Raw genomic sequence first — 12,327 nt, forward strand, 5'->3', positions numbered from 1 at the left:
TGTAATTAATACCGTCAAATTGACATCAAAGTCACTGGTCCCCTATTCATCCCAAATTGTGCAGGAGGCCACAAGATCGATTCTACTTGTTCAGTTTCTTCAGTTGTTTGATATGCCATGTTCCAATTAATTTCATGATGATGATCCTACACATCGTAATCAATAATGTATCTAAAGCAAATTTCATGTGTTTCATGATGAACGGGAGCTTAACCACCCAGCCACCACTAACTCGAGTGCTGTCATAAGCCGGCAACCAATTCTTTAACAAATACTTTTTATTTTAAAAGTAAGTAAGGCAAGCATGCAATTGACTGTGCAGAACAAGAGGTGAGCTAGAAAGTTGCACCTTGCTAGTCTGAAGAAAGGTCTCAACCCGAAACGTCACCCATTCCTTCTCTCCAGAGATCCTGCCTGCCCCGCTGAGTTACTCCAGCATTTTGTGTCTATCTTCGATTTAAACCAACTTCTGCAGTTCCTTCCTGCACACCTTGCTAGTCTGTCAGTCCGTTCCTACTGTATCATCATCATATCATATATATACAGCCGGAAACAGGCCTTTTCGGCCCTCCAAGTCCGTGCCGCCCAGTGATCCCCGTACATTTACACTATCCTACACCCACTAGGGACAATTTTTACATTTACCCAGCCAATTAACCTACATACCTGTACGTCTTTGGAGTGTGGGAGGAAACCGAAGATCTCGGAGAAAACCCACGCAGGTCACGGGGAGAACGTACAAACTCCTTACAGTGCAGCACCCGTAGTCAGGATCGAACCTGAGTCTCCGGCGCTGCATTCGCTGTAAAGCAGCAACTCTACCGCTGCGCTACCGTGCCGCCCGTATGTCGGAAGGCTTTGCATATATTAAAGAGCATTGGACTCATTCAGAATCCCGCACATTGGCGTGTTTGGACATTCACTGTAGAACATGTTTCTGTCAGCCGAAGCTCATTAAATTTTAATAAAATACTTGAAGGTTCTCTTTTATCCTTGAGGCCACATCTTTCAGCAAAAAGGTCTCTGTGATTGAGGCGTTAGCAGTCGGTCGACAGTCTAAACTCCCTGATCTTATCCTGTTTCACTACCACCTTATCTTTTTCTTCATTTAATTCCTTGCTCTATTAATTGTCCAGTTGCGATTTTAAATACCTCATCAAGTCTGCCTTCGTAACCACACGGCAAACCACTGCTGTTTGAATAACCTTCCCTGTGAAGAAATTTGCATTCTGTTTCTGGTGATTTTTAGTTTTGGTACAGTGGTATGGAGATGGTATTACTAAACTAGCAAACCAGTGGATAGACACAAAATGCTGGAGAAACTTAGCGGGTCAGGCATTATTGTTGAGCAGTGCTGAGAATGTAAATTTAAACTGCACTTCTGGTTTCAAAGAAAAATAACTGGATATCTCCGAAAGTATCCGTAATCATAATAGCCTGACTGGCTCAGACTGAGAGAAAGAAACAAATTACCTTTGCTTCGTCTAGCCCAGTATGTGATTGCAGACTCTTGCCAATTTTCTCAGAAGTAGAAAACAGTATTATTATATTAAACTAAAACTGCAGAGTGCTTTGTGAAGAATGCCCGCTAAAACACCCTCTCAATGCAACTGGGAAGAAGCACCAAGTGGCGGCTTTGAAGTGATGCCCACATCTCAGGTCCGTGGTGGGAAGAACAGTGATCTTTAGAGAAATTAAGTCAAAGTGGCAATGTTACTGAGTTTTCTCAGGCAACTTAAGAAACAGCTGAGCTTTGACTTGAGCTTCTGCCCTATCTAATGCAAATGCCCAGGAACGAAGGAGATTACAAAATGGTGGTGGACTCTGCCCGGTCCATCATGTGTACTTACCCCCCCCCTCCTCCCCCCCCCCCCCCCACTATGGAAGGGATCTATAAGAGTATAAGAGGCACCATCTCTAAAAGGCAATCATCAAGGACCCACACCATCCTGGCCATGCTCTCATTTCACCCCTGCTATTGGGAAGAAGGTGTAGGAGTCTGAGAACTATCATCCAGGTTCAGGAGCAGCTTCTCACAACATCCATCAGGCTATTGAACACTATGAATTACAACTAAACTCCAAACTACTGTCTGGGAAGCACATGGGAATATGGGCTTTGATTTGTTATTTGTGGTAATATTTTTTTAATTTATTGAACTATTTTTATGTTTGTTTATCATATTATCTATTGAGTATTATGTTGACAAATCTGTTGTGCTGAACAATTTCATTGTTCCATTTCGGTACATATGACATTAAAACACTCTTGACCCTAACACAGAGCCCAAATACTAAGCAATTTATTATGATCCAGCAATCAGATAAATAACATGCATGTCTCCGACATACATCAATAATTTGATCGTTGAAAGAAGCCTCTTTGAACTTTGGATCAAAGTGTGGCATCTGCTTCTTTAATAACAAGTGTGAGTTTTGTTATTCAACATTCACAACAGGTTTCTGCATGGATGGTTTTGCACTAAGTTATTTAATGCAATGAGCTTTCTGAAACACTCTTCTCAGCAATTGAAGAAGTCCCACTGAAAAACAGGATACAACCTCAATTTCAGTGAGAGGGGAAAGATTTAATACGATGCTGAGGGGCAACATTTTCAGGCAGAGGGTGGTACATATATGGAACGAACTGCCAGAGGAAGTGTGTGGGAAGCATTTGCAGATGCTGGTTTAAACTGATGATGCAAGAGTAACTCAGCGGGACAGGCAGCATCTCTGGAGAGAAGGATTGGGTGACGTTTTGGGTCGAGACTCTTCTTTGGTCCAAAATGCCTGCCAGAGGAAGTAGTTGAGGCAGGAACAATAACAAAATTTAAAAGACATTTGGACAGAGCATGGATAGCAAAGGTTTACATGGATGTGGTTGAAATTAGATTTAGGTTTTGGTCTATTATTTTCATGTGTACAGTGAAAAGCGTTTTGTTTTGCATGCTGCCTAAACAGATCAGATAATACTGTACATAAATACAATCTTGTCAAACTCAAGTACAATAGTTAGAACAAAGGAGAAGATAAAGAGTATCCTGTATAATCTTTTATTCATGTATAGTCTTTTCTCTGACTGGATAGTACACAAACAAAAGCTGTGCACTGTTCATGATAATAATAATAAACTAAAGAGAGTGTGGGCAAAAAGGACTAGCACAGATTGGCATCTTAGTCAGCAACGACAGGTTGGGCCAAAGGGCCAGTTTCTGCACTGTATCACTGTATGGGCTAACTCTGAAACACTTGAGCCTGAGAACGCTGATTGACCCCTGCACACATGAGCTTGGGAGCACAAAGAGTTCACACAGAGAGTGGTAAATCTGTGGAATTCTCTGCCACAGAAGGTAGTTGAGGCCAATTCATCGGCTGTATTTAAGAGGGAGTTAGATGTGGCCCTTGTGGCTAATGGGATCAGGGGGTATGGAGAGAAGGCAGGTACAGGATACTGAGTTGGATGATCAGCCATGATCATATTGAATGGCGGTGCAGGCTTGAAGGGCCGAATGGCCTACTCCTGTACTTACTTTCTATATTTCTAAACCCGGGTCTGAGGTCTAGTGTCACAATCCCCAGGGATCAACAATCTCCATACATTATCGAAGGCAAGGTGTCAAGGCCAAAGTGTCCCAGGTATGGATGGAATGGTCAGTAAGGAGGCTCCCCTTTCAAAATTAACTGCTTTTTCAGATATCCAGACAGAAGTCCCATCGCACAGACCAGCTGCCATGGGTCAATCCAAGATCCAGCCTGAATTGGAGATTTTACAACTTGGTGCAACACAAGTGGTGTCGCTATTGTTTCCAAAACTTTGTATTGCAATTATGATATCCGAAGTTAAACAAGAGGTGAAGACAATGGTATTTATTCAAAGGGCCACAGGCAGCAAAGCACTTAGAGTGTTACTTGAAACTCTCAATGAGTGGTACATGTAACACACAGTGAGTGATACATATAATGAACAATGAGTGGTACATGTAACTCACAATGAATGTTACATATAATGAACAATGAGTGTTACATGCAACTAACAATGACAATAGACAATAGACAATAGGTGCAGGAGGAGGCCATTCGGCCCTTCGAGCCAGCACCGCCATTCAATGTGATCATGGCTGATTATTCTCAATCAAGTGTTACATGTACCTCACAATGAGTGTTACATGTAACTCACAAAGAGTGTTACATATAACTCACAATGAATGTTACATATAATGAACAATGAGTGTTACATGTAACTCACAATGAGTGTTACATGTAACTCATTGTTACCTTTGGCTGGCATCAGTTGATGAGGAAGAGGTTGCAACTGGCATCAGTTGATGAGGAAGAGATTCTGAACAAGATAGAAGACAGAGAGTTGTGGCGGAAGGATAATACTGAGGATGAAGTCTGTGACCAGTGGAGTTCTGCAGGCCTCTGTGCTGGGACCTCTGCTCTGTGTGATACATATATATATATATATATATATATATATATATATATATATATATATATATATATATATATATATAATGACGTACACGCCACTGGAGATAAATGGGTCTACTGTGGATAGGGTGAGCAGTTTTAAATACTTGGGAGTCCGCATCACAGAGGATCTGACATAGGAAATTCAGAGTGTCTCTGAGGATCCTTCATTGCTTCTACTCTGGGTCTGTGGAGAGCATCCTGTCCGGCAACATTACAGTCTGGTTTGGGAACAACTCGGCCCAGGACAGGATGGCCCTGCAGAGAGTAGTGCGTTCGGCAGAACGCACCATGGGAACTAGACTCGTCCCCCTGCAGGACCTATACATCAGGAGGTGCAGATCCAGAGCAAGTAAGATTATGAGGGACCCCTGCCACCCCAGCAACGGACTGTTCCAGATGCTACGGTCAGGCAAACGCCTCTGCTGTCACGCTGTGAAAACGGAGAGGATGAGACGGAGTTTCTTCCCACAGGCCATCAGGACTGTCAACTTTTATAACTCCAGAGACTAAATTTTGTCTACACTACAGTAACTTTATTAACTTTATTTATATGCTGTAACTGTAATTCTTTTTTGTGCACAACCCGCAGGCATTGCCACTTTCATTTCACTGCACATCGTGTATGTGTGTGTGACAAATAAACTTGACTTGACCTGGACATGAACATAGTAGATAGGTTGGTTAGTAAGTTTGTAGATGACACAAAGATTTCTGGGGTCGCAGACTGTGAGAAGGCTATCAAAATATACAGTGGGATATAGATCATCTATGGAAATGGACAGAGAAATGGCAGATGAAGCTTAATCTGAAGAAGGATGACGTGTTGCACTTTGGGAGGTTGAATGTAAATTGAAAATATAGAATTAATGGTAAGCCCCTTAACATAGGCATCTTGGGGTCCAAGTCACAAACTCCCTAAAAATGGCAACACAAGTAGTAGATAGAGTGGTAAAAAAAGCATATGCTTGCCTTTATTGGTCGAGGTATTGAGTATACAATTCAGGAGGTCATGGTACATCTTTATAAGACTTTGGATAGACGCATTTGGACTATTGCGTGCAGTCCTGGTCACCCCATTACAGGAACGATGTGGAGGCTTTGGTTTAGATTTAGATTTAGAGATACAGCGCGGAAACAGGCCCTTCGGCCCACCGAGTCCGCGCCGCCCAGTGATCCCCGCACATTAGCACTATCCTACACACACTAGGGACAATTTTTACATTTACCCAGTCAATTAACCTACATACCTGTACGTCTTTGGAGTGTGGGAGGAAACCGAAGATCTCAGAGAAAACCCAAGCAGGTCACGGGGAGAACGTACAAACTCCGTACAGACGGCGCCCGTAGTCAGGATCGAACCTGAGTCTCCGGCGCTGCATTCGCTGTAAGGCAGCAACTCTACCGCTGCGCCACCGTGTCGCACGGTGCCTGAACCTGACCCCGGGTGCTGTTTGTGTGGCGTTTGCACGTTCTCCCTGTGACCACGTGGGTTTCCTTCTGGTGGTCCACTTTCCTTCCACATCTCAATGATGTGTGGGTTTGTAGGTTAATTGGTCTCTGCAAATCTCCTCAGTGTGTCGGGAGTGGATGAGAAAGTGGGATAACACAGAACTAGTGTGAACTCGGTGGACTCAGTTGCCGAAGGTCCTGTTTCCATGCAGTATTCCAAAACTAAACTACGGTAAATTAAATCTAGCTTCTACTTCATTTTGTTTATTCATACCCCATTGCCGGTCGATTTGTGCCAGACTGTCTTTTGTATTGTGTTCTGCTACCTCCCACTACATTTTTTATTGCTGTACCTAATTAGCAACAACAAGTTTACAATAACATCGTGACCCACTTGGCTGACTAGCTACAAAATAAATTACATACTCATGGGAGTTGAATTTTTGAACTAAGCCGTCTCTTACAACATCACCTCTAAAAACAATCCTCGTTAAATGTTGGTGTGGCACTGACTACTGTGCGTTTCTGAATTTATTCACAGGCTGTTGGTCGGACTGTGGTAGGACTTGTGGTAGGTATGTAGGTAAATTGGCTGGGTAAATGTAAAAATTGTCCCTAGTGGGTGTAGGATAGGTTTAATGTGCGGGGATCGCTGGGCGGCACGGACTTGGTGGGCCGAAAAGGCCTGTTTCCGGCTGTATATATATGATATGATATGATATGACTTCATTAAAAAAAAACACTTTTGTATCTGATTGCCAAATCAGCCCCATGCATTCAACACAGAAACAAGCTATTTGGCCCATCAAGTTTGTAACTGACCATCAACCACCAATTTCCATTGATTTACAAGAATCCCATTATTTTATTCCCCCCACATTCCCACCAACTCTCCCAGATTCTACCTCTCACCCCTATACTAGTGACAATTTGGAATGGCCTATTAACCTATCAACTTGTGTATCTTTGGGATGGAGGAGAAAACCAGACCACTGGAGGAAAACCTACATGGTCACAGGCAGATCGTGCAGACTCAACACAGGTCGGGATTGAACCTGGGTCCCTGGCACTGTAAGGCAATGGCTCTCCCAGCTACATTACTGCGGCACCCAAATTGTGTTCCTTGTGCTGCTGCTTGAAAGAAAAATAGAACAATATCGGGTGTTCGGAAGTCAGACCGCATCTCGGAACAAGGAAGGAGAGTTAATGTTTGAGATGGTCCGATGAAATCCCATACACCTGAAACGTCAACTTTGTTTCACTGCCCAGATCCTGACTGAGTGCTTTATGCACTTTTTTTCATGTTTTTAGCATCTGCAGAATGTTGTATTTGAGCTGCTCTTTGAAACTTGGGTTCCAGTTTGTGTAAATATCATGTGGCGTACATATTGTCATAGATTCTTACACCGTGGAAACAGCCCTACATGCCCACGCCGGCTGACATGCCCCACCTACACTAGTCCCCCATGACTGCACTTGGCCTATATCCCTCCAAACCTATCCTATCCATGTACCTGTCCAAATGTTTCTTAATCATTGTGATAGTACCTGCCTTAACTACCTCCTCTGGCAGCTCATTTCATACACCGACCACCTTTCATGTAAAAAAAGTTGTCCTTCAGGTTCCTATTAAATCAATTAAAACTTTCCTTGTTAAGGTGGGTGGTTTATTATGTTCCAGTGAAATGCAAACATTTTTCCCCATTACGTTAAACCGATGTCTTCTGGGTTAGATAGATTGGCCATGGCACAGCACATGGTTTATTTTTGCTCCCGATCCATATGTTTTCATTGACTGCATTGTGCAATTTGTAACCAACAGGAAATCAGTGACTCGGAGATTCTGGAGCTCGTTCACAGTGCATTGGGCCGTATGACAGTGGTGAGACAGATCTTCCCCACCGCCAAGGACCAGAACCGCAGGTGTATGAGAAACAACCATCGCATCTCCTCGCTGCTGTGCAACCCACAGGAGGGCTACTTGCAAACACTACAGGTCTGTAAGTGACAGAAGTGAATTGACCTTGTCCATGAACCAGGGCCGTTTTTACAGCATTATGGGCCCCCGGGCAAAGCAGTGTACTGGGGCCCCTACTGTTACTCTCCCCCACCCCCCTTTCCCTACCACCCCCCCCCCTGTCGTGCCGGCGAAAAGCACTTTCCGAAAAGCACTTAGCGATGGACTTAGGGTGCTACATTGTTGCGAAAAGCACTTACAGATCGCTGTGAGAAGCACTTAGTGACCGAAAATGTTGCGAAAAAAGCACTTATTGAACCTACATTTTTAAAGTAGTATTTATTTATTGCAAGTCACTTAACATACACAGATCAGCATGGGGCCCCTATGCTCGTGGGGCCCCGGGCAAGTGCCCATCAGGCCCATGCGTTAAGACGGCCCTGCCGTGAACCTTGTACAGGGGTTTCTGCGTGGATTGTTCTGAAACAATTCTCCGCTCGAGCAGTTACGGCAGAGACGCACAGTCCCTGCGATCCCTCGGATCGAGGTGTCCGTGAGAATAATATTAGGCATCAGTTGCTGCATAACGGCGTGAAGTCTGGAAATACTCAACGAGAGCAGTCCGACAGTATTTCTGTCTGGTCTGTGTTCATTCTGTGAGGAGGTGGATGATAGAGAGACTGTGATCTGGAGAGGTAACATGGTTTAACAATATCTGTCATAAGAGAAGCTGACAGCATCTGTCACATAGATGGGTGACTGATATTTTTAAATGAAGATATTACCAATCGGGACAAAAGTTTAGCATCAAGAAGCGAGATTAGGAGAAACTTTTGTAATGTTAAATTAAACATTCATCATCTGTTTCATTATTCAATGGGGATTTTGTTAATACCTTTTTAAAGAGTGTCACGATGCTCAGATAGGTTGAAGGTTTGTTTCTCTTATGCTGGAGGAAAGGTTCATGTATTACCCCTTTGGTCTGATCGTGAAGCAAAGCTCCCTCTGCATGGAAGGAGAATTACGCACAGCTTTACCAAAGGGCACCGGCAAGGAAAAAGGATCTGACTTATTTAAGGGAGCAGACACTTCATGGATTGGAAATCAAACATTTGGAAGGGCATTTTGCGCACATTATCACACTTCCACATGTCTACACTCATGCAAATTTACATTTGCAGACCAACACAATCACACACACACACACACACACACACACACACACACACACACACACACACACACACACACACACACACACACACACACACACACACTCACACACACACACACTCACACACACACACACACACACACACACACACACACACACACACTCGCACACACACACACACACACACACATACACATTCACACACACACACACACACACATTCAAACACACACACACATACACATTCACACACACACACAAACTCACGCACACACACACTCACATACACACACACACACACACACACTCATACACATACACACACACACACTCACACACACACACACACACACACACACAAACTCACGCACTCACACACACACTCACACACACACACAAACACACTCTCTTGACTTGCATGTGCTTGCATATATACACACACTTTGTTTTCTCTCTCGTTTATTATATTGTTTACAGTGAACTATGTTTACATATTCTGTTGTGCTGCTGCAAGTAAGAATTTCAATGTTCTACCTTGGACATATGACAATAAAACACTTGACTTTCCCTCTCTCTCTCTCTCTCTCTCTCTCTCTCTCTCTCTCTCTCTCACTCTTCTCTCTCTCTCTCTCTCTCTCTCTCTCTCTCTCTCTCTCTCTCATATCATATCATATCATATATCTACAGCCGGAAACAGGCCTTTTCGGCCCTCCAAGTCCGTGCCGCCCAGTGATCCCCGTACATTAACACTATCCTACACCCACTAGGGACAATTTTTACATTTACCCAGCCAATTAACCTACATACCTGTACGTCTTTGGAGTGTGGGAGGAAACCGAAGATCTCTCTCTCTCTCTCTCTCTCTCTCTCTCTCTCTCTCTCTCTCTCTCTCTCTCTTTTTCTCTCTCTCTCTCTCTCTCTCTCTCTCTCTCTCTCTCTCTCTCTCTCTCTCTCTCTCTCTCTCTCTCTCTCTCTCTCTCTCTCTCTCTCTATCTCTTTCTTTCTTTCTCTCTTTCTCTGGAAAGAGGATAGGGAAGATTTACGAGGATGTTGCCAGACTTCGAGTAGGCCATTCGGCCCTTCGAGCCTGCACCGCCATTCAGTATGATCATGGCTGATCATCCAACTCAGTATCCTGTACCTGCCTTCTCTCCATACCCCCTGATCCCTTTAGCCACAAGGGCCACATCTAACTCCCTCCCTCTTAAATATAGCCAATGAACTGGCCTCAACTACCTTCTGTGGCAGAGAATTCCACAAACTCACCACTCTCTGTGTGAAGAAATGTTTTCTCATCTCGGTCCTAAAAGACTTCCCCCTTATCCTTAAGCTGTGACCCCTGGTTCTGGACTCCCCCAACATCGGGAACAATCTAGCCTCTCCAACCCCTTAAGAATTTTATATGTTTCTATAAGATCCCCCCGCAGTCTTCTAAATTCCAGCGAGTACAAGCCCAGTCTATCTAGTCTTTCCTCATATGAAAGTCCCGCCATCCCAGGGATCAATCTGGTGAACCTTTTCTGTACTCCCTCTAAGGCAAGAACGTCTTTCCTCAGGTTAGGAGACCAAAACTGCACACAATATTCCAGGTGCGGTCTCACCAAGGCCCTGTACAACTGCAGCAGAACCTCCCTGCTCCTAAACTCAAATCCTCTTGCTATGAATACCAACATACCATTTGCTTTCTTCACTGCCTGCTGCACCTGCATGCTTGCTTTCAATGACTGGTGCACCATGACACCCAGGTCACATTGCATCTCCCCTTCTCCTAATCGTTCACCATTCAGGTAATACTCTGCTTTCCTGTTCTTGCCGCCAAAGTGGATAACCTCACATTTATCCACATTATATTGCATCTGCCATGCATTTGCCCACTCTCCTAATCTATCCAAGTCACTCTGCAGCGTGCTAGCATCCTCCTCGCAGCTAACACTGCCACCCAGCTTCGTGTCATCCGCAAACTTAGAGATGTTGCATTCAATTCCCTCATCCAAATCATTAATATACACTGTAAATAACTGGGGTCCCAGCACTGAGCCTTGCGGTACCCCACTAGTCACTGCCTGCCATTCCGAAAAGGACCCGATTATTCCTACTCTTTGCTTCCTGTCCGCCAACCAATTTTCTATCCACCTCAACACTGAACCCTCAATACCGTGTGCTTTAAGTTTGTACACCAATCTCCTATGTGGGACCTTGTCGAAGGCCTTCTGAAAGTCCAGATATAACACATCGACTGGTTCTCCCTTATCCACTCTACTAGTTACATCCTCGAAAAATTCTATAAGATTCGTCAGACATGATTTGCCTTTGGTAAATCCATGCTGACTTTGTCCGATGATTTCACCACTTTCCAAATGTGATGCTATCACATCTTTAATAACTGACTCTAGCATTTTCCCCACTACCGATGTTAGGCTAACTGGTCTATAATTCCCCGTTTTCTCTCTCCCTCCCTTTTTAAAAAGTGGGGTTACATTAGCTACCCTCCAGTCCTCAGGAACTACTCCAGAATCTAAAGAGTTTTGAAAAATTATCACTAATGCATCCACTATTTCTGAGGCTACTTCCTTAAGCACTCTGGGATGCAGCCTATCTGGCCCTGGGGATTTATCCGCCTTTAATCCATTTAATTTACCTAACACCACTTCCCGACTAACCTGGATTTCCCTCAGTTCCTCCATCTCTTTAGACCCCCGGTCCCCCGCTATTTCCGGCAGACGGTTTATGTCTTCCTTAGTGAAGACAGAACCAAAGTATTTGTTCAATTGGTCAGCCATGCCCTTGTTCCCTATGATCAATTCACCTGTTTCCGACTGCAAGGGACCTACATTTGTCTTAACTAATCTTTTTCTCTTGACATATCTATAAAAGCTTTTGCAGTCAGTTTTTATGTTCTTTGCCAGTTTTCCCTCATAATCTATTTTCCCTTTCCTAATTAAGCCCTTTGTCCTCCTCTGCTGGACTCTGAATTTCTCCCAGTCCTCTGGTATGCTACTTTTTCTGGCTAATCTGTATGCTTCATCTTTTGTTTTAATACTATCCTTGATTTCCCTTGTTAGCCACGGATGCACTACCTTTCCTGGTTTGTTCTTTTGCCAAACTGGGATGAACACTTCTTGTAGTTCATCCATGCGACCTTTAAATGCCTTCCATTGCATGTCCACCGTCAACCCTTTCAGCATCAATCGCCAGTCTATCTTGGACAATTCACGCCTCATACCCTCAAAGTTACCTTTCTTTAAGTTCAGAACACTTGTTTCTGTATCGAC

The 12,327-nt window shown here is 43.9% G+C and overlaps 1 protein-coding gene across 1 annotated transcript in view; it reads left to right on the forward strand.

Annotated features, from left to right (window-relative positions):
* The window catches only part of LOC144609908 (glutamate receptor ionotropic, delta-1-like), a 751,523-nt gene that overhangs the window by 633,912 nt on the left and 105,284 nt on the right, over window positions 1-12,327 (forward strand). Inside the window, 1 exon segment of the mRNA XM_078428307.1 lies at window positions 7,747-7,920. Coding sequence (XP_078284433.1) covers window positions 7,747-7,920 — 174 coding nt within the window.

Source organism: Rhinoraja longicauda, chromosome 35 (assembly GCF_053455715.1).
Source record: "Rhinoraja longicauda isolate Sanriku21f chromosome 35, sRhiLon1.1, whole genome shotgun sequence".
Taxonomy (NCBI): domain Eukaryota; kingdom Metazoa; phylum Chordata; class Chondrichthyes; order Rajiformes; family Arhynchobatidae; genus Rhinoraja; species Rhinoraja longicauda.